Raw genomic sequence first — 27,984 nt, 5'->3', positions numbered from 1 at the left:
GCTTGAAGCTGATACTATGCTAAAAGAGTGTGTAGCTTGTGCTAAGTTTCAACTCCAGTCCCCGTTTGGCCTTTCTACACTACATTATAATGACATGATTCATTCTAATAACTTACCTATACACACATCGTACAAAACAGTCACTCACACAGACTCAGTGCTATTTACAAATGGGCACAGTTCTGTTTTAATTTCACTTGAGAAGTGAACATTAGTCAGTCAGTCAGTCATGGTTTTCAGTTATGTACTCTTCTACGTAAAGGCAGACTGGCCAAATGAAGCCTTCAGTGAGGAATTGTTCAGGTGTTATATATATGTTATATATATTTGGTTGTTATATATGTGGGGCGACAGTGGCCCAGATGGTCCGGCCTTCTGAAGGTACACACTTCACCCTCCTCCCCTCCAGTGTCTGTGTACACTGGTGTGTGAATGAGAGTGTGAATGGGTGACTGGTTACGCACTGTAAAGCACTTTAAGTGCCTAATGTAGGTAGAAAAAGCGCTGTATAAGTTGAGACCATTTACCATATTATTGATGGAGCCTCTGGTGAATCATCTATCACAAACATGATGCAAAGAGAGAACATCAGAATTTGCCATTGCAGGTTTTACAAACGCCCTGAAGGCAGAGCAGGAGGATTTTCATGCACACAGTGCTTTTAAAAAAAATAATTATTATAAATTTAGAAATGCAGTTTGGAGCTCGTGGTGCTGGACTTTGGTCCAAATACAGTAAATAGTGTGCGTGTGTGTGGGAGCAGGGTCTTATGAATGCTGTAACACTTCTGCCTCTTGTTCCGCCGGTTTGGCCGTGTTGGTAATGGCCCGGCAGGTTTGCCAGGGGTCAGCTCTGTGATTTGTGATCATTCATTCAGAGAAAGGTTCGCTCCGGGACACTGCGGTCTTTTCTGAGCCGCTGTACGCAGCGATGTCACTGATTGGAGGGATTTGACAAAGGAAAGGCCGTTATGTTCGAACAAAGGGCAAAATCAGGCCTACGGCTGCAATCACCGTCACCAATCACTAATGTGGAACAAAGGCTCTTTTCTCCTGACTTTACTTTATTCTGCAGAACGGAGAGTTTGGAGCTTTTTACCACGTTAGATATGAAGCAAAATGAGCTGTGGCTACATTCCACAATCTACATTTTTACTATTTTTAAAAATCACACAGATTCACACACAATCAGCTGTGGTTTTGGACTGATTTGATTTTGAATATCAAAATTCTCCATCAGAAAAGAAAATATACAAGTGTATAAATCTAGATCAAATGACTTTTACTTTTGGTTTGGGTCTCCACCTTTTCTAAAAGCTCAGGGTTTTTCCATCATCTGTACAGATCTGTCTCTGCTCATCTGTGTCACATCTTAAAATAATAATAATAATAATAATAATAATAATAATAATAATAATAATACATTTATAGTACTTCCTTCTTAGTATTTTTCCTACATAGCGCCTACATAGCGTTGTTTCACTGGAATACTCTTCGTAATTGACAGCTAAAACAGTGCAGAAGTTGTCTGGGGGGCGTATATCTGCTGCTGTAAATCTGCAGCAGCTCCGGGCTGCAGTAGGACCGGGGCGGCATCACCAAGTGAAAGGCAGCGAGCTGGAGCAGCAGATCCAACGCAATTTGAGCTTTTAATTATCGAGCGAAATTTGTGTTATCGGGGATGGCGTCAAAAAAGCCGCTAATTGCCGCTAATTATCGGCGGCCGATATTATCGTGCATCCCTATTTAAAACATATTGCTGGTTTGCGCGTATCTTGGAAGAAACCTCCTCTGTCCCGTCCTCTGTCTTCAGTCCCATCCTCCCGGTTCCTCTGGCTGAATGACTGACCCTGACACAGTAATAAAATGAAATGTGTCTCCTTCCCATGACCAAAGCTGAGCACAGCCTGAGGCCCAGAGGAAATGTCTGGATGATGTCTGGATGAGCTGGAGTTAGGGGATTGAAGCCCTGCCCCGTCTGTGAATGCTGCTCTTCAGTCTCTGGGTTGGACTAGAGCTTCTCAGACTAAAGCTGAGGACACACATTTACAGTTTCAGCAGCGTTGAGTCTTCTCGTCACGTCTCATGGTTGCCCTTTTTGTTTCTCACAACAGTGACAAAAACAACGACCCGCTTCTTCTTTTCATTTCCATCTGAGGGAACAATGAACGAGCTCAGGAAGACTACCAGGGCCATTGAACCGTGTTGTAGAATTGTAGAACTTGAAAATACACTTTAAGGTTAAGATATACTTCATTGTCCAACTAGGTTAAACTTGTCCTCTGCATTTCACCCATCCTTCGACGCCGCTGGGGCGACCCGTAAGGATCCATCCATCCATCTCCAGATGTGGAGCCAGGCTGATGGTCAGTATCACCTGGCTGGAGGATTCACCTATTGTGCATGTTTTAGTGGTCGGGGAAACCGGAGCAAACTCCACAGAAAGGCCCCGTACAGTTGTGAATCAGATTTATGCTCTACTTCTGAAACTGGGCCTGTGATAAGCAACCTCCCTCTCTCTTGGTACAGCTGCCTTTTTTACCTTTTTCTGCGAGCTGCGTTTGTGGTTTCTGTGTTCCTCATTGTTTTACTGGATACTTTTGTACGTCTTTGCCGTGTTTTTGTGAGGTTTGTGGATTTTTTTACTGCAAAGAGTCCATAATGAAGAAGAAAGCTGCTTTTTAAAAGTAAAAACAAACAGCAGCGTTTGAGCTAAAGACATTTGAGACCTACATATTTCTTCTTCTTCTGAAACACTGAAGAGGCACCAAGAGCCCCACAGTGGAGGAGTCACAAGAGGAACTACAGGAAACAAGGAAGGGATAAACGAGGAGGTATCCGGGCGAGACTCACAGCTAAGCCACACATGCCTTCTATTCTATCTGGAGAATAAAACAGATTAACTGCTCGGCTCTTCTCAGAAGATGGTGAAAGACTGTTGTGGAGCGGAGGGAGCTGCGCAGGAGGAAGAGAAAAGAGGAGCTGACCAGTGCAGGTACAAACCCAGGAGGCGCTGCACCGTTTCAGAGGATCAGAGGATCACTGAAGGCAGCCATCCAGCTTTCATCCAGGTGCTACTGATTCCCCGACCTCCGGGTCAGGTCAGTCCACAATGGCAGGGCGGCTCAGTTTGTATAATGACAAATAAAGCACTTACTTCCTTACATACAGTAGATGGATTTAGTGACGTATCGCGTCATTTCCTCTTCCTCGTAAATTTACGCTTCATACACAGGGCCTTCAGCTCAATCGGCCCTGTGTATGACCTAAAGCATTGTCTTATGCATTGTCATGTCTGTATTTGAAAGAATGTTGTATTAGACTGAAAATAGTTTCTGGCCTCTCTGAGGCCAAGACAAACAGTCTTGACCTCTGCCTCTGGGACATTTCAACACTTTTGTTTACAAGGCTATGCTTGGACCGCCGCCCTCCTACACCTGTCCTTCAGTCACACGGACAGTGTTACCCCCCCGTTCCACATTCTCCATTCTCTGCCCCACTAACTGCAGCAAATACATCACTATTTCAATCAAACCTTTGCTGTATCGTGATGTTTTGAATCTCAATGGGACTTTCCTGGTTAAATGAAGATTCAATAAAAAAATTTGAATCCGTTTGACATGAGCCAGGGCGGATGCAGTGCGTTTTTGGAGACACTGATCTGTGATTAGCCTCTCGCTGTTCTCTGCCTGGGCTCGGCCAGAGCCTGCCCATGGACCTGCTGCTGCTGACCAGGAGAGTTTGCTTTAGCCATTGTACATGTTTTTGCTAACTTGGTCGACCAAACAATTTCATCATAATTTCAGTCAAGTCATATTATTGTGACTAAAATGTGACCAAAACCAATTAAAAGTAGTTTCAATACAATCATGGACACAGAAAATTTACTAAAAATGAAAATGATAGTTTGACTAAATTCAGAAACTACAGATAAGTAGTATCAGTTTTACTTTTAAGGACAAATGGAACGGTCAGGTAAACAGGTCATTTAAGGATGGATGCTTTAAGCATTTTAGTGCAGACATAATGCCTTTGAACGAATTGAAATCACCAAACTAAGACCAGGAGGTTTTTAAATATAGTGTGTGAAGTTCTGGCCTGTGCTCCCCCATAGCCTTGGTTACAAGGGGAGATAAGAGAAACCTGTCTGATCAAGGGCATGAGGCCCAAAACGTCGCTTTTAATGGTGTAAGAAATAAATGAAAAAAATTGGGAGCTCTTACTGCCTGCATCAGCTTGAGATCGCCACCCGAGAGACCACGACCAAAGGCCGTCGGACACCAGGACTTGGGAACGCCGGACCACAGTTGGCGTGGAAAACCTTTCTCTCACGGTCGTAAGCGCATCTCACAGACCTGGCTCAATAAGACTCACATCAAACCACCTCAACTTCACCTACTGACTTTCAGATACACTTTTAGAACATTTTATCTGAGTATTCATTCTGTAGGCCTTCTAGGTTATCCTGTTTGCACTTTAATATTTAATGCCGTCTGTTAATTGATTTTGATCATTAAACTTCCATAAACCACAGTTTGCTTTGGTAATGTCTGTGTTTATTATTTCAGACTAAGGGTCAATGTGCATCGTTCAAGAACTTACTTACTTCTGATAAATCTGTAGTTTAGCCTCCTGTTCTTACTTTTATTTTGTTTGCTGTTTCGAACTGGTGCCCATTCAATTATAAGGCTAATCTACCAACCTATTCATTAATTAATAAGCAAATTAATTGATTAATAAACCCAAATACCCTACAAAATGTTGAAGAAAAATCGCCTCTGACAGTTCATTTATCTACAAAACAAAACATTCATTTAAACCCGGCTGCATCACTTCCTTCCTTCACTTTCATTTTGTTGCTGATAATATTGGCTTTTTAATGCGCAAAATCCCTTTTATATAAAAAACATAAAATTACAGAAATCTTGCTATATGATTTTGATTTAATATCTCTCTCCAGAGGACGCTGTCAATCCTCTCTCCCTATTTCCCCAATAGGCATCAGTGGTGTCCTGCACAAATCAACCAACAATTTCAGAAAACATCAGGGACAGTGAGATGGACAGGAGGACTGTTCATTCATTCATCATTTCAGGATTTTTGACATAGGGCCTCATTTCCAAGTTATCCAGAGTGTTGCTGGTACCTGGAGATTTTTTTTTTGTAATTCAATGCAGTTGAAGAATGATGAATGAAGAATTTCGTGGCGCTAGGCTAGTGCAAGGCTAGTGCATGTCTATGGTATCAGCTAGCCTGCATTAAAAACAGTCTGACCTGCTCCAAAGAGAACCTGAGGCAAATCACTTATAACACCAGACTAACCATATAAAAGTCTGTGTCGATAGATTTTGCATTTAAAATACCTTATATTTGAGCAGCATCAGCTTCGTGTTTGTATAAGCTACGCAGCAGCGGAGTGATCTGCTAGAAAATAGTCCCTCAAAATGCAATCATTCATGTGATGCAAGGTCAGTTATATTCCAAAAATTATTCTATCGACACAAACAAGCTTCAGGCCGTGTTCTAAATAGTTTAGCTCGAAAGTTTTCAGCGGGTACGTCATACGTCATCTCATACGATGATACGATTGGCTGTGGCTACTATAGACGCATGACTCATTCGTAAACCACACCTCTCATATGAGAAAATGAATTGGTGGTCCCCAGACTAAATATCACTTGTGATTTTTTAAATATCACTTGTGATTTTAGTCTGGCCTTAGCCGGCTAAGGCTGCTTGGAAGTTCGAAATTATTTGAATAATTTTGAACACGCAGTGTGTGCGTGTTCAGCCCCACTGTTGTCATGGAGACAGCTTCTGGTGTCAGGACGGGCCCCAGGGGAATCTCACAACCCTCCGGAGACCTGAGGCTGTCCAATCTCAGACAGCCAAGGGCTCCACAGTCAGAGTTAAATGTATGGATTTCGCCCAAAGCAGAGTTTAAAGTTCAGTGACTTTAGTTTTGACGACTAATGCCCGTCTGATGGTCCCAGCGCAGAACATTTTGTAAAGTGGACGATGAAGCTGATGGTGCGTGAGTTTTGGAAACTGCTTTGCACCAACAGCATTCGTGTTTAACCGGTCAACATGCTAAACCTCGCTCTCTGGACACTAACTTAACCACTGTAACCTATAAGCACAGAGATGCTCTTTGTGAAGTTAACAGGTAAAAGAGAGAGGCTGAAGCTGAACATGTGGGCGAGCGCATCATCTCCAAGGGAGCACTTCATTCACTGAGTTTTTTCATGAAGGTCAGCCCTTATTTATTATGTCTATGGTCAGCCCTCTGTCCACTCAGCTGAGAGGAGCAGTGGCTGAGCAGGAGCTAGTCATGTTGTTTGAGATGTGGTCTTGGTTCAGTTGGTCCTCACATGTAGCTGCTCTCTTATTCTGTATTAGGCCTTTGGCCTGTTTTAGCCTTAGTCCTCATATTACATGTTTTTGCCCTGGCTTAATCCTGGTTTAGTTCTGCGTAGTCCTAGTTTATTATTTGGCTCTTTATGATTCTGTATTAATCTATTGCTGCGTTTTCTTTTTTCTCCAAAGCCTTAAAATGCTGGAATATAATATAACTTTTATGTTTAGACCCTATTCTATTCAAGCTGTGATGATAATGAAATTTTAAAAAATATGAATATGTTTGGTGGTGGGAGGCTCACCCCTGACCGGCCCAGTGGTCAATGACAAACCACAAATCTCCCCCAATGAATAAAGTAATGCAACAGTCCTGCTGTAAGAAGAAGAAGTGTGCGACTGCCGACTCCGCGACCCCACCCGGATAGACCGGAAGAAAATGAATGAATGGAAAGAAAGTTAAGTCTGTATCTTCAGTTGAAGCCGTGTTCCTCTCCATGTCTGTGTATCTTAATTTGGTAGAAACTGCATCCATAATTAGTGGAGGAGTAATCGATCATATACAGACTCGTGACATGTCGCTGAATTGTCAAGTCACACCTGGCAACTGCTCAGTTGATTCTTGGCACGCACTTGCCAGATGCTAATCACTCATTAGAGAGTCAAAGTAAACGAAAAATAAAATCAAACAAGAATGAAATGCTATTATTGAGTGAAATAATATCAAATTGAGATAATGACATTTGATGTGTCGTTGTAATTACGTCTTTTCCTCCAGTATGGTGCCCTCATTCGGCGGGCAGTGGCATTATGTGAATTTAACAGATTACTTTTTCCAGTTTTGAAAGTGACCATTTTTCCAAAGATGCCGTCTATATATGTCATGGGACTTTTGAACATAAAAACAACCTGTTTCTTCCAAGAACCATGATGAGATCACACAGACATAGAAATACATACAAACCTGGGACTTTCGGTGCCTTTTGATGATAACTTGAGGTTATCTGTTTCTAACGTTGAACACATGCCTGTCCTCTGACTGACCACATTTTTTCATACTGTATAAATGAGTATTATATTTCATGGTGACCAATTCAACATCTGTAGCTGAATGACTAATTGCTGGACAGTTCAGACAGTTTTATTTCACAGCTGCACAGAGTCCAAGCATTTCCTTACCTAGTGCTTTTTCTCCAGTTCAGCTTGACCCAAATCTAAAAGCTTCTCAAAGCCTAAAGGCCAGTGTAACGCTGTGTTTGGAAGCTAAAACCCACAAAACTGTGATTTTGTCACATATTGTTTGTTTGTCTCTTTTTTTTCTGCATCGCTTTTTTCCCTTGCTTTTTTTTGTTGTGTTTTGTCGTCACATTTTTGTCACTTTTTAGGCTGCTTTCACACATGGAGCGCTCTGTATGTCGGCCCGAGACCGCCCCAGTTCCAACTGCATTTACTCCAAAGTCAGTTCAGTCTGTGTCCCGCCCCAAACATCGCAACATCAGCCACATAACAAGGATCAGCTGTTCAACGAACTTATTCCCATGACAACGGGCATCAACCTGTCAATGTGCCGAAACACGCGCACGTACATGCACACTCCCCCGATGTTACACGGTGGTCACTCCTCTCCCTCGTGAGGCTTATGGACTTTAATCAGCACATGAAGAGGAAAGTTTCACTGCTTGATGTTTTAAAGTTGATCCATTTTCATTCTCATTTTCGACGCTGTTTTGAAGCTTTGTTCAAGAAGCTTTTAGATTTGGGTAAAGCTGGAGAAAACGTGCTCAGTTCAGGTAAAGAGATAAAAATCTGCTTTAGACGTAGAAAGGTCTTTACTCCCTGTTCGGAGGAGGAGCTGTCCACAGGAGAGTGCTGAACGCTCGAGTAACGTGACAGGAGCCACAGGAGACAGAGGCTGATTGCTGCAGTTTCAGTCGTGCAACACTGTGCGAACAAATGCATCTCTCTCACTCAGACTCCGCCTTTTAACCTCTCCAATCGTATGGGAGCTGTCTACAGAGTCAGCGTGTAACGTTGTCATACCGTGACAGGAGCCAGAGGTGTCAGAGCTGTTAGTCATGCAACACTCTCTGAACTCAGGCCTCAGAGACTGTGCAGATCCACCGGGTATTGGTGCTTTAGCCCATGGTCTAGTCCTGCTGACGGACTCCGCTCACACAATGACAGTCGCTGAAAGTATTTCATCTGCACTCTTCGCCTTTAATGTGATTTTATATTCATTACGTTGTATTGATTCTCCAATTTCCAGTTCTGTAAATCCCTTTGAGTGACTGGGAGGGTGGTGATCCTGTCGAATAGACATGAAAGTGGCAAATGACAAGTTACTTTCAGGCTTGAACGGTATACATGATTTGAAAGTTTCATTCTTTTAATATGGGGCTTACAAGATAAATCTTCAAAAATTACAATACCACAAATCTAATTAAACTCAAGTAAAAATATGTATTGTATGATGCTCCACAATCAAGGATGAGAGAAACGTAATTTCAAACCATTCACATGGTTTGACAAATAAAAAATCTTGAATCTTGAACAAATGTGTGTGGTCAGTGGTCATGTGTGGGCGGTGGTACCAGGTGGTGGGTGAAGAGCTCTATCCCGACAGCTGCCGCGGTGCAGTTTATGATAACCTCCTTCTGACACGCACTGCACCGGACCGGGCTATTTTTAAACCCCACCATCTCCACCCGCTGCCTGCTGTCAGTGTGGCCCGCACCGCCACCCTCCCTGCAGAGCGACACTGACACGCTCTGAGCCCACGCTCTTTACTCCACGCATGAAGCAGGAGGTTATCGAAAAGCCACCATTGTCTTGACCTTTCGCTGATTTATTGAGCCATGAAGCGCCCGCTGGGATCTCTCGAGTGGTTTTAAAGGAGTTCTACTCACACTGAGAACACTGACAAAGTGAATTAAAAGCCTCTGATTAGACGTTCTGACTAGAAAGATCACAATAACAAAGTCTATAATAACATTTTACACATTTTACTCACTTCCAGATTGGTGTGGCGTCGGCGGTGAAGCGGTCACTGTATCGGACTGTTGTAATGAAGAGGGAGCTGAGTCTTTCCAGTGTTAATTTGACACTGGTGGAGTCCAACCTTCTCAGTGTATATGTGAATTAACTCTTTTCAGAGTTCACTTTAGGTCAGGCCTCATGAGTGACAGTAACATGACACTGTTTTCAGTAAAAAGGCTGAGGCCTCATTGCTCTTCTGTCACAGTCTGAAAGGTGCAGGAAGTCTTGGAGATTCTGCTTTAGACAGAACTTCAGACTTCTCCTGTATGTAAGACTCTTCTATATATTTATAATGTATAGTTGCGTGAAAAACTGTAACTAGAAATAGTGTAGTGTATATTGCAAGATGGATGTTGTTCCCCAGTGTTATGTTGTAGCAGCTGAACTTTATAATAATAATACTAATAATAATACTACTAATAATAATAATGCATTGGTTTTATATAGCATTTTTCTGGATACTCAAAGACGCTTTCCATCACATTCATTCCGTACTTGGTAGTGGCAAGCTACTATTGTAGTCACAGCTGCCCTGGGGTAGACTGACGGGAACAAGGCAACAAGTCTGCGCCATCAGCCCCTCCGACCACCACCATTCACTCACTCACTACATTCACCCAGGCTTTCTGGTGTTCCCAAATGGTCTCCCATCCAAGTACCGACCAGGCCCTTCCTGCTTAGCTTTAGAGATCTGACAGGATCAGGCAGAGGAAAGGCGGGATGGCCTTTTAAGGTTCTTTTCTTCCAAAGTCAAACTAGATCCACCGCAGTCATGGTCTGGAAAAACGGTGGCATGTCCCTTTAAGTCTTACCCCTTCTTCACCTGTCAGTTGGTGACAGAAATGCAGTGAGGCCTAAGCTTTTTTACTGAAAACAAAGAACACACTGTACTTAGCGTCATGTTACTGTCGCTCATGTTAACTCTGAGTTCAACCAGCACCAATTTGCTGTCTACACTCACCTATGTCATGACATCTGGGTATTGACCGTGTATTGGAAATATTGTCTTTAAAGCCATACTAAGTCTCTTGTTTACCTTAATAAATCCTTTCCGTAGTTCCTCTGGGGGTAATACAAGCGTTAATGGGATGATCGGGGGGTCTTTCACCTCCCCCTGGTGTCTCTGACCAGATCAAGGTTTAGATTGTGTTCTAAATAGTTTAAATCGAAAGTTTGCAGCGGGTACGTCATATGTCATCGGATACTGTTGATACAACTGGCTGTGGCTACATGCAGACGCATGCTAGACATTTGCAGTGCCCAATAAACGGCTATGGACAATCGTAGACCACACCTCTCCTACCAGAAAATGAATGGGTGGTCCCCAGACTAAAAATAAGTTGTGATATTTAGCATGGCGATAGCCAGGCTACATGAAGGCATTACCTTGAAGAGACTGTGTGATGGGTCTCTGCTGATTCTGGCGGCTTTACGGGTGAGATGGGTGGAGTACATGGAGAGGAGAGGGGCTCCACAGATCTTCTCCGCTGCTCTCACGATGCGCTGGAGGCTCCTTCGGCAGCAGGCAGTGGGGACATAGTCCCTCTGTAGAAGAACCACACAGTGATGGAGCTGGTCAGGATGCTCTCTATAGTCCCTCTGTAGAAGAACCTCACAGTGATGGAGCTGGTCAGGATGGTCTCTATAGTCCCTCTGTAGAAGAACCACACAGTGATGGAGCTGGTCAGGATGCTCTCTATAGTCCCTCTGTAGAAGAACCACACAGTGATGGAGCTGGTCAGGATGGTCTCTATAGTCCCTCTGTAGAAGAACCACACAGTGATGGAGCTGGTCAGGATGCTCTCTATAGTCCCTCTGTAGAAGAACCTCACAGTGATGGAGCTGGTCAGGATGGTCTCTATAGTCCCTCTGTAGAAGAACCACACAGTGATGGAGCTGGTCAGGATGCTCTCTATAGTCCCTCTGTAGAAGAACCTCACAGTGATGGAGCTGGTCAGGATGGTCTCTATAGTCCCTCTGTAGAAGAACCACACAGTGATGGAGCTGGTCAGGATGCTCTGTATAGTCCCTCTGTAGAAGAACCACACAGTGATGGAGCTGGTCAGGATGGTCTCTATAGTCCCTCTGTAGAAGAACCACACAGTGATGGAGCTGGTCAGGGTGCTCTCTATAGTCCCTCTGTAGAAGAACCGGACAGTGATGGAGCTGCTCAGGATGCTCTCTATAGTACCTCTACCTCTTTGATTAGTGTCCTCGATTAAGCTTCTTCATTGTCTGTACTCTGTTGTGGAAGTGTAGGACGTTTCTCCTCTCTCCAAAAGGCTTTGTCAGCGACACTAAAGCTTTCAGGTGGACCTACTGTAGACTACTGGGAGGGTTTAACTACTTTACCTTATTCCACCCCGCCCACTTTTTCCTTTTTTCCTTTGTCGGAGTGGAGACACTTTACCTTTTGTGCAAAGTCCTGCCATTCCGACACACAAGATAATTCTGAAAAATACGTGGGCCTTCTAGAGTCAACGCACACAAGACAGGCGATTTCTAAAATATAGTGTCACGTCCAATGGGCGCTGGCTGCTCGGCTTTATGACCACGACACTGGGGGCCACCATTGCTCCGCCATTGCTGTAGTACCTCCATATCGCCACTAGGCCCCTATTGAAAAGCATTGGAGTTTAGACACCTTAAAAACCACTTTAACGCCTGGTTTCAATTTTTTCAACACTAGACTAGGCTAGATATTCCTCCTGAGATAACGCTGGGTTAATCACAATGTATGAAACCAGGCTGGTTTTTGTAAAATTATTTTTGAAATCTCTTACTTAATGAGGCTCGGTCTGTTAGCATTGGAGCAGCGCGAGCTACACGTCACGCAAGGGCCGAGTCTACAGTGAAGATCCCGCCCTTATGCCCTTTTCAGGAACATGCTTCGTCAGAACTGGGGAGGGGGAGTCTGTAAATCCACCATGAATTCCCCCACGACCGTGGTCATTATGGTAAACGGGGAGGAGTGAGCAGAAGACGTCGATTATTTTTTACAATCTATGGTCACGTCACCCTAACTCTAAACCTAACTCTCAAAACTATTGTCGGAATGGGGGTCTCATAAAGTGTCGGATTTGGGGGACATCTCAAAGGAGGGTTGTTGGAATGACGGGGTTTTGGTTTGGAGGGTTATCTAAATGGAGCTTAGTCTCGGCCTGTGGCCTTGGTAGCGCTCTAGGTATGTACCAACAGCTCTGCACGTTGTCATAGCCAAACAACATGCCGATCATTGCTCCGACTGATTCCTCTGAATATGAAGAGATCATAGCCGGACTGCTCTGCTCCCTGGGACTATGACCACGTGGAGAGCAATTAGCACATAGCAAGAGTGACTGACAAGCCAGGAACGGCAGACTTAACTATATAAATCCATTCTCCACCTGATGCCCTCATATGAACTCCCATTCCCCCTTTCCCCAACAGCAGAGCTGGGAAGAAATGTTTGAATTAGAAATGTTAAGTGGATGATTTATTTTGTGAAACTTTTGTATGTGTACAGCTTGTAATTGCAGTGTTTGGAACAGGTTGTTTCACCTGAAGCTCCTCCTGACATTGATTCGAGCTGTTTGAGAGATAGCCTCCGGTCCCAATGTCCCAAAATATATATTGGCTCATTCAATGAAAGCGGGTCATGAATGAGAACGGCGCTCAAGCACTTACACTATGCAGAGAGCACAAACTGTTGATGTGTCGGCCCTGCGTGTGATTGGGAAGAAAGACAGCAGCGCTGTCAGACAGATCGTAGTTTCCAATATGCTCTCAAACCATTTTAGAACAGACATTTTTATTTAGTATTTATTTTGACCGTGCCACACAGCGCGGACTGCAAGTTGCCGACCCCTGGGTAAGACTGAGGCGCGGTGGCTACAAGCAGCACTGACTTCAACCAGGAATTGCTTCCTTTGCTCTTTTCTTTACATTAACATCACACACAGGCTTACGCGCATGAGCCTGTGATGGGGCGAATGTGATGGTGGTCGAAAAGCTGGAGTTTCTCAACAGTTACAAAAAGATGACTGCCCTTATCTCCTGGACATACACTGCAGTGCACACAGAACAGCACTGGCAGCCCATGACGCCTCCAAAGCCGTGTGTGAAGTCAGTGTCTATGTGACAACCAGTGCTTAATTTGTAAATCCAGATTTTCAGGAACACTTGTGAACTGGGTGGATTTTATGGGGGAACAGTCCAAAACAATTGCTGGAACTAAAGAACCGCCGGAGTCTGCAGTCCCAAAGTGTAAGCTGCATTTTTAATTGATACATATCTGCTGTCAAAAACATTACAAATACCATCTGACATGTACAATTGTAAGAGTTTTGTAGATTTAAATATCAGAGGGGCAGGGAGTTTGTTGATCCAAAGTTAGGGCTGGTTTATGGTCGTCCTTCGATCTGCATTGTCCAATTTACTTTCGAGTGATACTTTGCACCTCTGTTATTGTGCTGTTGTGATTGTCAAATTGAAAAAGAACATTTATCTCAACGTGAGCGTAGAGGAGCAACGTATAAGTCTGAACGGTTCAACTCCCTGTCAGGTGTATGGCATCACGGTGGGCTGGGACGACCACAACGACCATAAACCAGGCTTTATCCTTGAATGGGACACACAAAAAGCATTGGTTTAGTAACCTGTCCTACAGGTGTTCTATAAGAACAGCAGTCACAATAAAACATAACACCAGTGTTTCCATTTGTACAGGAGACTGCTAGGTCTTATTTTATTCCCCATTAAAGAAAATACACTTTTTGCTTAAATTATCCCAAATATATCAACCAATCAATCAAAGTTGCCTTCATAGAAAGTAATAAATAATGAATGTTTTTTGCTCTTACCTTTTTAGTTGTTTAAGAGTCTCCACACCATAGCCAGTTCTTCATCAAGCTCCTGAGATTTCGACTGTTTGTCTATGGCACTCCTGTGCCCTTGCATGATCCATAACTTGACATAAGGCACAGGATTGAATTTTTGAAGAGGAGGTCTCACAAGGCTGAGAAATAGTAAATTAGAGATTGTTCTTGTGCGCAAGGAGGAACGGGTCTGCGTGCATATTAAGTTCATTTGTGAGAATCCACTCTGCACTTGAGATAGCAATGGTGTATACCACTGCAAAAAGTTATTCTAAGCCTGTCAGGTATGACTTTTCCATTAGTGTCTTTGTATGTCAATAGGCGGAGAATTAACCAGCTTTTTTTTTCAGCTAGGCTAGCGTCCAGTTGAGGAGTTGTCAGGTAATGGATCCGCCTCATTGCTAATGTTTACCAGTTCATCCGCATCCACGTGCAGCCTCGTTGGTCCCTCTGAGTCGAACTCTTGCCCCCAGTTTCGGCCAGCGGTCACCGCGTGCCTCCCCTGCCCTTGTTGTTGCGTAGATTCGAATGAATTAGGTGTTGCTGATCCAGCCTCATCTCTTCGGTCTTCTCGCTGAGGATGCGCCGGGGAAGCCTCCCGCTCTCACCGCTAGCGTTACCTCCTCGAGCTGCCTCCGCTGGGGCCACATGTACCCGGTCTGCTGAAGCGCTTTCAATGACTTCGGTATCTAGGCTACACTTAAATAATTCTGAGTTGCTTTGAACCTGGCGATGACGCATCGTTTTTGTTGAAAAATGACAGCAAACTTGATTGCCGTGTTGACATCTTAGCATTGTGTATTAGTAAAGTTTTTGGGAGTTTGGCGCCTTTCAATATTGATATGACGTAAATTACCCAAAAGCCACTTTCACACAGTGGATGAACAGGTTTTTTTGTTGTTGTTTTTTTATATAAATATTCTATATTCGCATTGGCAATAATATACACAATTCAAAAGATACTCACACATCTTTTAATAGTATATATTTTTTATTGCCATCATTAGACCTCGTACGTCATCAGTCCGACCTGCGGCCTTGAATGCTGCATTCAAGGGGAGACGGGCACGCGAAGTTGATCAAGAAGATATTGCATATAAACCATAGACTGTATAAAATATAAACAAGTTGTTGGAGATACGAACGTAGAGCTGCTTTACCCACCTGACAAATTGATGTATTAACTTTAGAAATACATGTGTCCCAGATTTTTCTATTTCCCGGATCCAAGTATTTTATTTCCCGGATCCAATAAAGGTGAAAATTCCGATTTCCCGGAACGCGTTCCGCCAAACGCCGGATCAAATTAAGCACTGGTGACAACTATGAACAACATGTACACTTAATGCAAAACTCTCCAATCCGCTCACATAGACTTCACCAACAGGAAATGGATGAAGGTGACGCGTTGAGTTTAAAACAACCATGCGCTACACGTTGGCTGTCCCTGGAGAGAGTCGTGAAAGGCATTTGTGCTGACGAGGCTTGTGTGGTCATGGAATTGGATGAAGATGCGAGTGGTTGCCCGATAGCAAAAGGTTACAGTACACAAACACATTCCCTGCTTTAGCTCACCTGCTCGCTGATGTCTTGGCCACTGTAAACCGCATGAATTTGACCTTTCAAAAAGAGGATGTTAATATTTCCTCCATCCAGTCCATTGTGAGCATGACCCTCGCCAATCTGGATGACTTCGCAAAAGGGCCCGGGGATGTGGAGAAGCAGTTTGTTGAGGGCTTTCGAGAGGGCGTCTTCATCGACTCACACACGTGGATGAACACGGCTTCTCCGCCTTACGAGCGCACTATACTGGTGAGATTAAGAAGTCAATTAGAAAGAGATTCCCTTCTGAATGACCGCGCTGTGCTCTCAACAGTGATGAGTGGTAATGCAGACTTATAAGTATCTTGTGGAAACATGGTTGCTCCTTTCGCTATCCAGCCGCACACGTCCATGGCTCTCTTCCTCTACATTCACCACCACGCGTTACACGCTTCAGGAGTACAGCTTGGACGCTGTGGTTCGCCTTGCTGACATTTATGGCGCGCGCCCAAACCCAGCGGTCTCACTCGTTGAAAAGGAAAGGATGGTATGGGACTTTCGCTACGTGAAACCTGTGCTTGCAGGTTCAGCTAACCCGGCATTTAAGGACTCTTATAAGCTGCTCATCAACACATACGCTGAGATGTTCCCAGACTACAAAACTCTGGCCGAAGTAGCGCTTTTTATTCCTGTGTCAAGTGTTGCTGCCGAGCGCAGCTTCAGTCACTAAAATAAAACAAAAACTGCACTTCGAAGCCGTCTGACCGAGACAAAAACTCAAAATCTAATAATAATGGCCTTGGTGTCGCCAGCCCTGCACACATTCGATTACGAACAGGGGAGTGGTCAGTTTAAGTCCACAAAGCCGCAAAAGAAGGTTTCACTCACAAGGACCACAACCTCAAATCAAGTGAAACAACTTCTTTAAACAAGCAAGATGACGGAGGCCAATAATATAGTGATGCCGTGTTGGGGCTTTGTAGGAGACAACGACGAGCTCTCGGGCTTTCATCCCCACTGACCTGGAAGAAGGAATGCAAAGTAGGGAAAAAAGGGTGGGAGGGAGGAGCACATAAACGGAGGAACCGGGAGGTATTTATAGGATGGAAACTGGAGAGGGCGTACGTGAAGTGTGGTCCTGCTCCCGAACCTCAGATAACTACTCATCTCCATGTAATAACCTCATTTAGGCAATCTCCTGTGTGTTCATCAACTGCTAATGCAGGTTAAATGTTACGCCAAGTTGTCGATTGTTTTGCGATTTTTATGAAACTTTATACATTCACAAATTAAATTGATTGCACAGTTGTAAATGAACAGCTAATAAAGCATGTTATAAAGCCTGTTTTTGTTTGTATATATCAAATGTGAAAATAGTTTGACGGATAAAAATAGCTCATGACAGATTTTTATGCACCCTGTCCATTATAATGACAGACTGAAATTATCTCTAGCGAAACCACTGGTCTCAACGGACAAAATTGTGTAAATAAAGGACAATTAAACAAAATGATAATCTGACATTTATGGTGGTGCAGCAGTGTAGAACCTCTCAGTCTGCAGATCTTCAGCCAGTTGGTCATGAGTGCTCCAGCTCTGAGTAAATGTTTTTATTTACAAAAACCCTTTGTACTATCCATAGTTTTAAAATCTCTTGTACAAACATGGAGCACGGGTACTGACTTGTGTTTCGTCTGCACAGGGGGGACCGGGGCCCCCCTCTCGGGCCCCAGCACAGGCTGCACTTGGAGGAGTGTCTTTCTGACCAGGAGCCCACACCGGAGCTGATCCAGGGCTACGTGAAGAAGGTGAGAGGCTGAAGTTCCAGATCCTGACAAAACATTAGTGTCATGTAGTGTCTCTGGAGCCTGCGCTCACAGCGGCAATAAGACAGGAAAGAGGGGAAGACACGTCTGAGCTGAAGTGCGCTGTGGCTACAGGGGTGGAGCACCAACCCAACCTACTGGGGGCAGGGGCACCAACTATTGAACTATAAAACCCAACAACTACAAATATTATCCACCAGCCCCCCAACCTCATACCTACATTGCCCTGCTTTTGCCTTTAACTTCACTTGTATTATATCATTTTCACATGTTTCAATTCGGAGAGTGTAACATCTCCTCCTTTCTGTCCCGCAGCACATCCAGGACGCGGCAGACCAGGGCGTGCTGTTCGTGGGCTTTATCCAAGAGGCTCAGAGCGCCCCCTGTAGGAGAGAGCCCCCTACACTCTCCCTGTCCTTGTCCCTACACTCCAGCCCCAGCTCTGTCCTGGGCTCCCTGAGCAGCACGGGGCCCCCGGATACTGAGCCCCCAGACACCAGGCCCCCCCAAACTGAGCCCCACGACAACGGGCCCTCCCAGAGTGAGCGCCCCACAGCAGAGGAGGAGGAGAACGCCCTCTGTGGCTCTGACGAGTCTACGCCACGTCACAACAGCAACCCCGACACAAAGGATGGGCCTGATCCGGAGCGCCGTGGCAACTGTGAGTGACGCCATGGCAACCAGCAACACAACTAAAAATAACAGCAATTGGGTCAATGGGGGGGAAAATGTAATATATCAGAAAAATTGTGAGTTTAAAGGGAAAACAATGTCCATTTATAAAAACATCTACGGTCCATGTATAATTCATCCACATGCGCATGAACATCCCCACGGACTTTGGCGGCTGGCGCCTTCCACAGAGGGAATTACAATATTTGGAGCACTGAGTGTTGTTGGGGGGATTCCTTGCCTCACGTGGATACCAAACAGGTCAGTATTTGTGAATGGATGTGTGTGGGAAACACGGCGGAGCACAACCATGTTGGAGTGATTTCAGATTAAATATCCCAAGTCAACAAAATGTCATCGAATAAAACTTTACTTTTTATCCTTGAACAGCTGAACTTTGGTTAAATCAAGGAAGTGTGTCTTATTGCGGGTAGTGTTACTGGTTATTTGTAACTTTTTACACTAACACTGTTTGGAATGGCTCAAACCTAGCCTGGTTTTACAATATCCTCGTACTCATTTTGTTCAGAGGGTCTGGACCTTCACAATTGAGCGGTAAACTCCTTTGAAACCATTGGATCTGATTTTCGCTAGCGTTTGGTCGTGACGTATGTAATGCGCCCGAGTGAGTCAAGCAACTATCATAACTCTATCATAATTCTGTCATAACTCTGTCATAACTCTGTCATAACTCTATCATAACTCTGTCATAACTCTGTCATAACTCTATCATAACTCTGTCATAACTCTGTCATAACTCTATCATAACTCTGTCATAACTCTGTCATAACTCTATAACTCTATCATAACTCTATCATAGCGCTGTCATAACTCTGTCATAACTATATCATAACTCTATCATAAATATACCAAAACTCTATCAAAACTCTCATCATAACTCTGTCATAACTCTATCATAGCTCTATTATAACTCTGTCATAACTCTGTCATAGCTCTATTATAACTCTGTCATAACTCTGTCATAACTATCATAACTCTGTCATAACTATCATAACTCTGTCATAACTCTGTCATAACTCTCTCATAACTCTGTCATAACTCTCTCATAACTCTGTCATAACAATCAATTTGTTTGAGGGTTAGAACGTTCAGTTTTAACGGGTCCAGGATTCAACATGTACCATGTCCATCCATCCATTTTCTTCCGCTTTATCTGGGGCCGGGTCGCGGGGGCAGCAGTCTCAGCAGAGATGCCCAAACTTCATGTGCCATGTTTAAAGTCCTTTTTTTTGCACCATTCTGCCACTCGCAAATCGACTGTCCGCCATCTTGAAATGCATGAAACTACAGAATGACGTCGTGGCAAACACTGTCGAATGGTAGCATCTCCTTTTGGCACATGGCCACGATCATCCAATTGTAACGCAGGGAAACTTCTACCAAAGAGTGTGAGGTGGCTCAAGATTCTGGGCCTTTCTGAAACCATTCCCTCGTCCGTTCCCCTTCACCCTTCCACTCAGGCCACAGTGAGGACACCTTCAGAGGTTCACTCATCAGAGACTCTCAGAGGCACTCTCCCTCGCCCCCATGGACTGCACAGCCCATCATGTCGCAAAAATCACAAGTTCAACTGATCATACTTTTAAAGGGGGGTTTTATGCAAAATCGACTTTTTCAAGCTTTCCATCATGTTATTATGTCATTCCCTCATTAAAAACATGCCTGAAGTGTTGCCTTGGCACATTCACGTAAATTCTGATGGCAGCCATTTTAGGGATAACTTTGCCTGAGTCCTCCTAGGAACGCCCCCACCTCCTGGAGACGCCTCCGACCTTTTTCGTCACCAGCCGAGTAACCAACCACTGCTTCCTCAGCAGAACCCCCTCCCCACAGTGTCCAGGCCTAAGATGTAAACAGTCAGAGTCATCATGGAGGATTAGCTTCATGTGTTAAGGCTTTTGTTAAGGCTGCCAACTCTCATGCTTTCACCTTGAGACACACGCATTTGAGTGCCTTCACACGCTCTCACGCCACACTCCTCATATCACACGCTCAACCAAAAAATATCCCTGACTTTTTGCAGTGAGCGGCTGCAGACGGTTTATTTTGTTTTTGTGCCTGTCCACGGCTCCTCTGGTCTGTGTCACTCTAGTGATGTGTCGGTCGTGAACGATCCGGCTCTTTCGAACGAGCTCATGTTTTGTATTATTATTTTATTCCTTTTCGGAGGAGGGGCATCACTTTAGTTGTGCATGCTTACTTTGCAAAATAAGTCACTGCTGGAGTGGGGTGGACGGAGAGAGGAGAGGCAGAGGGACTGCGAATGCACGACCCACGGGACGTGAGCGCAGCCTGCGGAGAAAGGGTTTTAGAGCGCGGCTCTGGAGAAACAGCGAGAGAGAGCGCCCGAACGCTCCCAGCACCAGCTCTCCCGGGCCATGGGAGAGAAAAAGGCGCGTGGAGTCCCTGAGACGAGGCCGCCTCCGAAGCGACATCACCACGTCCACTGCCTCCTCCTCCTCCGCCCCAGTCACCTCCACTGCTGCTGCCCCATGAGCCGCTCAAAGTGAGCAGCATAAGGCAACGAGTTTGAGAAATAAAAGTCCTAATGAAATAATAAACAACGGTTACAGCGGAGATCGCGTTGAAGCTAGACCTCTTTTACTTACGTTTTTTTTCCCTTTTGCGCGAGGGAGAGATAGGCAGAGAAAAGTAGTTATTACATTGAATAATCATATTGAAAGTTAAATCATCAAACATGCTCTAACATGCTGCAAAATACAGGTATCAAATTTTCAGATTTTCTAAAGCTTGTGCTACATGCCAGCAAATAGACCAGCTAAAATCCTTATGTATGATCTAAAATGCACCAGATTGCAGGAAATCATATCTGAATTATAAAAAAATGTATTGGGGGAGGACCCCCAAACCCCCGCTTCAGAGTGCCCTTCCACACTTGCAATAGGTTCTGATGGTCATGTGAGGTGGAGCCAAACCTCGTCTGATCCATTACGTAGCTCCTGATGTGCTCAGTCATGTAAAACGTATACTTGTTTTTGGCTTAGAATTTAATACGATTACGAGACACTATCGCCATGAAAAAGGCCACCCAGCTCGGGACCGTCTCACTCCAAAGTTTGGGGAAAAGTTGGCAGCCCTGCAAATAACGTCAATAAAGCAGGCAACTACTTGAAGCAGCCTTTACAATGACCACACAATGAGCCTGGCTTTACACATGTGTGGTTTATTGCAGACTTTTCATCAACAATGAGCTGTCGTCGATTATAACAAGCTAACGGGGGTAACCTCGAAAAACCATTGTCCACCTGCGGAGATAATGTCCATAGGCTTAAATACTGGTAAGATCCTGGTGTAGTCCATGGGAGTATAGTTAAAGATCCATAGGGCATTGCAGTAGCAAAGAGGGACTAGAGCCTCCAAACAGCAGTTATTTTTCAGGCAAAAGCGCCTCCGGTGTGGAAGGTTCGTCTCCAAAGTCACTTTCCGGGTCAGATGCTGGATCAAATCATATCCTGTGTGGCCATTGTTCACAGAGTGATAAAGTGTAGCTCCTTTCCAACAATAAAAATTAAAATGCACTGAAAATCGATCGTAGTTTCAACACAACGAGCGGAGTGTTGTGATGATGCCACAGCCAGTGTGTGGAGGGGGCGTGTCGGAAAGGGTGAGAGGTTCTTAAAGAGACAGGGGCCTATTTCAAGACGTTCACTACAGCCATTTTGAGGGAGCAATTTTATACAAGGCAGTTATTCTAAAAAAAAGCATAATACCCCCTCTTTAAACAAAAAAAGGTTCCCTTATGAGTTTACAAAGTAATTCAGATTCAAAGATGTCGTATTTACATTATATAATTTCGCTTCTTCAAACTCACAAGTGAGAACTTTTCCTCTCCCAATAAAATCACATTAAGTTTCACTGTTGCTTTCTTTTTCAGTAATAAATGTCTATATGCTTATGAAGTTATTCAAATGAACACTAATGTGCTGCTAAATAAGCGTGGAACTGAGGTTGTTTGGTGTGTTGCTCGTGGGACTGCTCTCCGGTGTAACACACACCTGTTAAGGCAAGACGATGACGCGCTATTCGACATATGGAAACTTGTAGTTTGTTTACGGATTTTAAAAAAATGTTTACGTTTATTTACAGATCCAACATGACAACAGCGACTCCATCTTTTGATCAAGCTTTAGACCGTGTTCTGAATAGTTTAGCTTGAAAGTTTATGATTGGCCATGGCTACGTGCAGACGGATATGATAGACATTCATAGGGCCCAATAAACGGCTATGGACAATCAATCCACACCTCTCCTTCCAGAAAATGAACTGGCGGTCATCAGACTAAATATCATTAGATGAAGTCAAAGCCTAGTTAGAAGTCGGGTTGAGAACCACTGCTCTAACTCACTGACGCCAGCGCCTTCCGTGAGCATCTGTGTGTTTCCTGTGTGGAGGTAAATGAATTCTAATTCCGTTCTAATCCCTGTTCACTTCACGCTGCACAGATAAACGCTAATTAATCTGCACTTCACTTTGGAGTTATGCTTGGTCAGAGCAGACGGCAGCTCCTCGCGTACAGGATGTGTGCTGTGGGATCCCTGGGTGAGGATTATTAAAACACACTTAGGATTAGTCCAAGGGCAGGACAGGCTTTTTCTGCTGAGGCTGGTGCTCATTCATGTCTATGGAGGACAGTGGCTGCCAAAACAATAAATAAATAAATAAATATATATATATATATAAATAAATAATGTAAAGATCAAATTTGCAAAGAAATGCATGCATTTATAATCATAAGTGCATGTATTTATTTATATATTTATTTACTTATGCTTTCTCTTTTCTTGCCGGCGCAAGAGTGAGGCCAGGTTTGGTGTGAGGCAGAGGCGAGAGCAGGATTGGGCGAGAGCGAGCGGGGGTGGTCGCAAGGGGGGGAGTGCGCCAGGGGCGAGGGCCTTTATCGCTGCGCGCGGCTTTAATTATTTTTGTATTTATTTCTGTTTTTCTGTATTTCTTTATATATTTATGTATTTATTTATGTATCAAACAAAGGCTTGACGTATGTCACTTTGCATAAAGTCTATCATATATTAGCTTCACATTTTAAGTTGAATAAATGAACTTTTTTGTTTTATTTTATTCAGTCAGAGCATTGCCCCACAGATACTTGGGTAGAGCTGCCGTCACCCGTGGGACATTAACAGAGGAAGGCTTGACAGATGTCTCCTCTGTGCTGTGTATTCAGGCACGGAGCTGCTGGCCCTCTATGACCACCCCTTGTCCCGAGAGCCTGCGTCCAGGTACTACACAGTCAAAGTCCCTCTGAGCGTCCTGAGCTCAGCTGGGGGAGCAGCCTGCAATCTGGATGGGCCCTGGCTCGACCACCTGACCCAGCACTTCAGCAGCGGCGCCTCCCTGGTACACGGACACTTCTGCTTGGGACACCTCAGTGGTCAGTGAAGTTTACCTCTTTTTCTGCACACATATTAGGTGTTTTCCCAGAAGTTCTTTTCAGTTCTTGGTGAACTATAAGTACCAGCCCCTCATTTTTGGACTGGGGAGAACTGAGACCGGGCCGCTTCAGACCAGAGAGACTTTGATCAATCAATCAACAAATCAAAGTATATTTATATAGCACTTTACAACAAACCAGAAAGACGTTCACAGAGAGACACAAAAACACAAGAAAACACACACAATGTTTACATCCTAGACAGAGTTCAGTGTGTTCTAAGTATTAAAAGCCAGTTTGAAGAGACGAGTCTTTAATCTGGACTTAAAAAGGGACAGATCGAGCATGCAGACTGAGGGGCAGCTGCTCCACAATTTAGGTGCTTCAACCATGAGGAAACAATCATGAAATATACCCTGGTTAAAATAAAATATACTAAATATATTTAATTTCTGTATATTTTAATATATTTTAGTATATTCTGATAAAGTAAATTTTAATTGTGCTATTTTGGAACAACTTTTTTTGTATTAAATATATTTAAATTGCACATAAATAGAAATTAAATTGTATTCTAAGTACTCTTAATGCATTTTTATGTACTAAAGTGGAACAATTCTAAGTATACTTTGTACATTTTAAGTATATTATTACAGGTGACAATCTTGTCATCGATTAATATAATCTAATTGCACTTCCATTGTATTTAAAGTGTACTAATAATGTATACGAAATACTCTTCTATGTAATTGAAAGTGTATTGGAAAGGCTATTGCATTGCATTTTATTGTAATTTCAAATATTTATATGTGTTTATAGTACATTAATCTACATCAATTACACAAAGACTTCCACCATTACAAATATACTTTATTTGTATTTATGTTTTGAACAAAAAAAAAAATACATTTAATTATAAAGGAAATGTACTTAGAAGTTACACCTTGAACTTTTTGATCTTAGGTTAAATAAATTGGAAGATAAAAGACCAAAAACAAAAACAATGTGACCTTATTATTTCAACCAAAACATCGATGGCCTCTTATGTGAGAAATGTTCATTGTTGCACTTTCTTCTTATGGCAGCACGAACTTCAGACACTGTGGATCCCGGAAATTCTTCAATTACAGCATCTGCACATGAAAACTTAATAAATACAAACAATATGACCAATGCAGTAATATTAATGTAAATCGCATTTATATGCACTTCATACAAGTTATCAATGTATTAGGGGAAGGAAATCAAATTTGTACAGAGCTTTTCACATGACACAGGTCACGTACAGCATTTCAAACAAGATATGGGAATGTTTTTCACTCACTTGTAAGCTATTTGAATATCGTTAAAAAGTGCTTTCATTTCTGTAATTCAACTTATAATATGAAACTAATATGACAGGCTCATTACATGCATAGTGATATATGTAGCCTTTTTTTGATGCAATTTTGATCATTATGGCTCAGCTTGTAAAAATCCCAAATTAAAAATCTCTGAAAAGTAGAAGATTTTGAAAATGGACTGTAAACCATAATCATCGAAATTACTTGAAACAATGGCAGGACATAATGTCACTTTGCATGTAACGAGTCTCTACATCATATATTAGTTTCACATTTTATGTTGAATTACACAAATAAATCAACTTTTGCACGATATTCTAATTTTGTGAGTTTCACCTGTATATTGGCAAAGTTTTCAGGCGTGTACGCTGAGAAGCAACAGACAGTTCAACCACTATTAACCACTCATAAGCCCTCATGTTCTCCTATCCAGGAACTAACTAGACACAACTGTGTTAGTATTAACCCTTATGAATTTCAAAGATACATTCCAAAAGTACTTTTCATGTTCTTAACATACTCTGTTTATAGAGCATTCCTCAGTCGCTGTCATTCTGGTTGTCAGTCAGCTTTTTAGAACTTTGAGGTTTCATTTAAATAGGCATAGTCCTAAACAGCAGATTGCCAACCAAAAGTCACATGACTGAGAATGGACTTATTTAGAATTGTGTATATTTGAAGCACACCTACATAAGACACGTTTAAGTTCATATATTAATATTTTTTTCTTTTCTTTTTTTAATAAAGATTAACAGGTGAAATTACCTGTAATGGCCTGGACTTTGATGACATCTAGTTGACCTTTGGCCATTTCTCCTTTTCCATACTTTCCAGTTAAAGTTGACTTTGCCAGAGTGTCCTTTGAAAAAAGAAGCACCGCTAACTCTTGGGCGAAAACGGTCATCCGTGTTCGATTCAAACGAAGAAAAGCCCTTTTAGAAACTGCCACCGTCTTCCCTGGTAGAAAGTGCTGTAGGGAAACAGACACAGAAAATGAAAATAAATTACATTTTGTCTTTGGCTTTTCTGATTGAATCATATTTATTTTAAACAAAATCATTTCAGTGATTCAATCATTTTTCTGATTGAATCACAACAGTATACCTACCACTTCACTATCACCATCACCATCAGCATCTGAAGAAAACGTTGATGACACAGAAACATTGGTTGAAGAAGTATGGGACAGTGATGTGTTCACTTTCTCCACACACTCCTTCATTAATCGCAGTGTCTCTGGGAGTTCTTGAAAAACAGAGAATGTACGAATAATATATAAACCAAATTAACATTAGAATAGACATAGCTTTTCATGAAAGAGCCACAAAACATACCACGAAGACACCCGATAATCTCTGCCATTGATGGCACAGCGTTATCTTGAGCATCAGTCCCTGTCTAGAGAAAAATTTAATTTCAACAATCAAAACGAAGACCACAAAAAATAACATTAGAACTTACCTCTGGATTGACATGCAAACTTTCTTCTAAGTTTTCAATCTATAACACATTAATCATGTTAGAATATGTTATGGTAAGCCAAAGTCCAATATGGTTTTCTTATATTAACCACAACTTACAATCTGCAAAGGGGGTGGGCTCCCAATGTCTGTATCATCTGAACTGGGCTGCGGTGAGAACTGCTGTATCCGCATGCTTTTCTTTAGCAAAAAAAAAAAAAAATTACATGTAATATTTTACACCAGGGATTGTTAATGTGTAAATAAATGACCCAACCTTGCGAACAGGTGTCTGGCAATCGTCAGAGCTGCTGAACAACTCTTCAGATGCTTGCAGAGACCTCTTTTGTGAAAGTGTGTCTTTTAATTTGGCGAGAGTTTTGTCCCTTGCTTCTTGTCGGGTAGACTTTTGTTTCTTTTTTTTATCCTACAAAAACAATAGATATTTATGTTAATAAAACACCTTAATATAATAAAGTGTTATGATTTACAAATAACAAACAAAAAACAAATAAACAAATAATTCAAAAATACTGAGGTAGGTAGGAAGGTAGATTATCTAAATTGTACATGTAAAACTAATGGCGGCTCTCCATGGTAACAGTCTAATGTCAATTGTTACATTCCACTAGCCTGGCTAACACCAGACTAAAATCACAAGTGATATATTGTTGTGCAGTTCGAAATGATTCGAGCGCACACAGCAGCATGGCGTTAGCAAGGTTAACATTCCACTGGAACATTACGTCCTATAATCCAGATTGTTTAAATTAATGTAATTTGTAATTAGCACTCACTAGTGTACCCTTATATTTCATACTAATGTTAAAAATGTAAAGGTGTACGCAACAATAAAAACAAGGCTTACCTGGCCAATGTTTGCCTCTCTGGGTTTCATGTCATCTTTGGGCCAAATGTCTCCTCCTATAATGAATTTGTTCTTCTTTTGGATCAACTCCTTAAAAGAATCTGTAAGTACATATGTCATTTTGTACATACACAAATAAAGACTAGCGTTAACTTTTTTGCGGCTTACCCCCAAAGAGTAACACTTTGACGGCCTCCGTTTTCTTCGGCTCCTTCCTCGACGGACATTTGAGTTCTAACCAATTCTCATCGGTCAAATCAGGCCGAGAATTAATTTGATTGAATTTGCCAATATTTCCAACTATTAAAGAAGTGCTTTCCACTTTGACGACCTCGTTGTGGAAATAAAAAATCGCAAACTTGAACGGAAGCATTTTCTCTTTACCGTAAATCTAAGTGCGCTAGGTTGTTTCAGCTCAAGTGTTGCTTTTTGAAAAAAAACTAAGATGGCGGCGGGCGCTGGGCGCGCACGGCGCGCAACGTACGTACAACGTACTCAAGGCAAAGTGTTCTTATTGGCTGAAGAGAAACTTGCTCAAGACCGACTGTTTTCATTGGCTGTATCAAATATGACTGTTAAACTTCTGGTTGAGTTTT

General features: G+C 42.8%; 2 protein-coding genes across 3 annotated transcripts in view; one reads left to right on the top strand and one right to left on the bottom strand.

The window, feature by feature from the left end:
* rftn1b (raftlin, lipid raft linker 1b) overlaps positions 1–27,984 on the top strand; it is a 66,702-nt gene that overhangs the window by 23,445 nt on the left and 15,273 nt on the right. For both annotated transcript variants that reach the window (XM_079562237.1, XM_079562236.1), the window contains exons 3-5: positions 17,490–17,595; positions 17,929–18,274; positions 23,511–23,717. In XM_079562237.1, the coding sequence (XP_079418363.1) occupies positions 17,490–17,595; positions 17,929–18,274; positions 23,511–23,717 (659 nt within the window). The remainder of the gene's footprint in view (positions 1–17,489; positions 17,596–17,928; positions 18,275–23,510; positions 23,718–27,984) is intronic.
* LOC306967295 (uncharacterized protein) lies at positions 24,723–27,700 on the bottom strand. Its single transcript, XM_079562272.1, has 9 exons — positions 27,557–27,700; positions 27,389–27,489; positions 26,798–26,947; positions 26,641–26,721; positions 26,522–26,560; positions 26,395–26,458; positions 26,169–26,305; positions 25,826–26,030; positions 24,723–24,850 (listed from the first exon to the last, which is right to left on the bottom strand). The coding sequence occupies exons 2-9, from the start codon at positions 27,416–27,418 to the stop codon at positions 24,732–24,734; spliced, it is 825 nt and encodes a 274-aa protein (XP_079418398.1). The 5' UTR covers positions 27,419–27,489; positions 27,557–27,700; the 3' UTR covers positions 24,723–24,731.

Source organism: Gobius niger (assembly GCF_951799975.1).
Source record: "Gobius niger genome assembly, chromosome: 8".
In the NCBI taxonomy this organism is placed as follows: Eukaryota; Metazoa; Chordata; class Actinopteri; order Gobiiformes; family Gobiidae; genus Gobius; species Gobius niger.
This window is presented reverse-complemented; position numbering and strand designations above follow the sequence as displayed.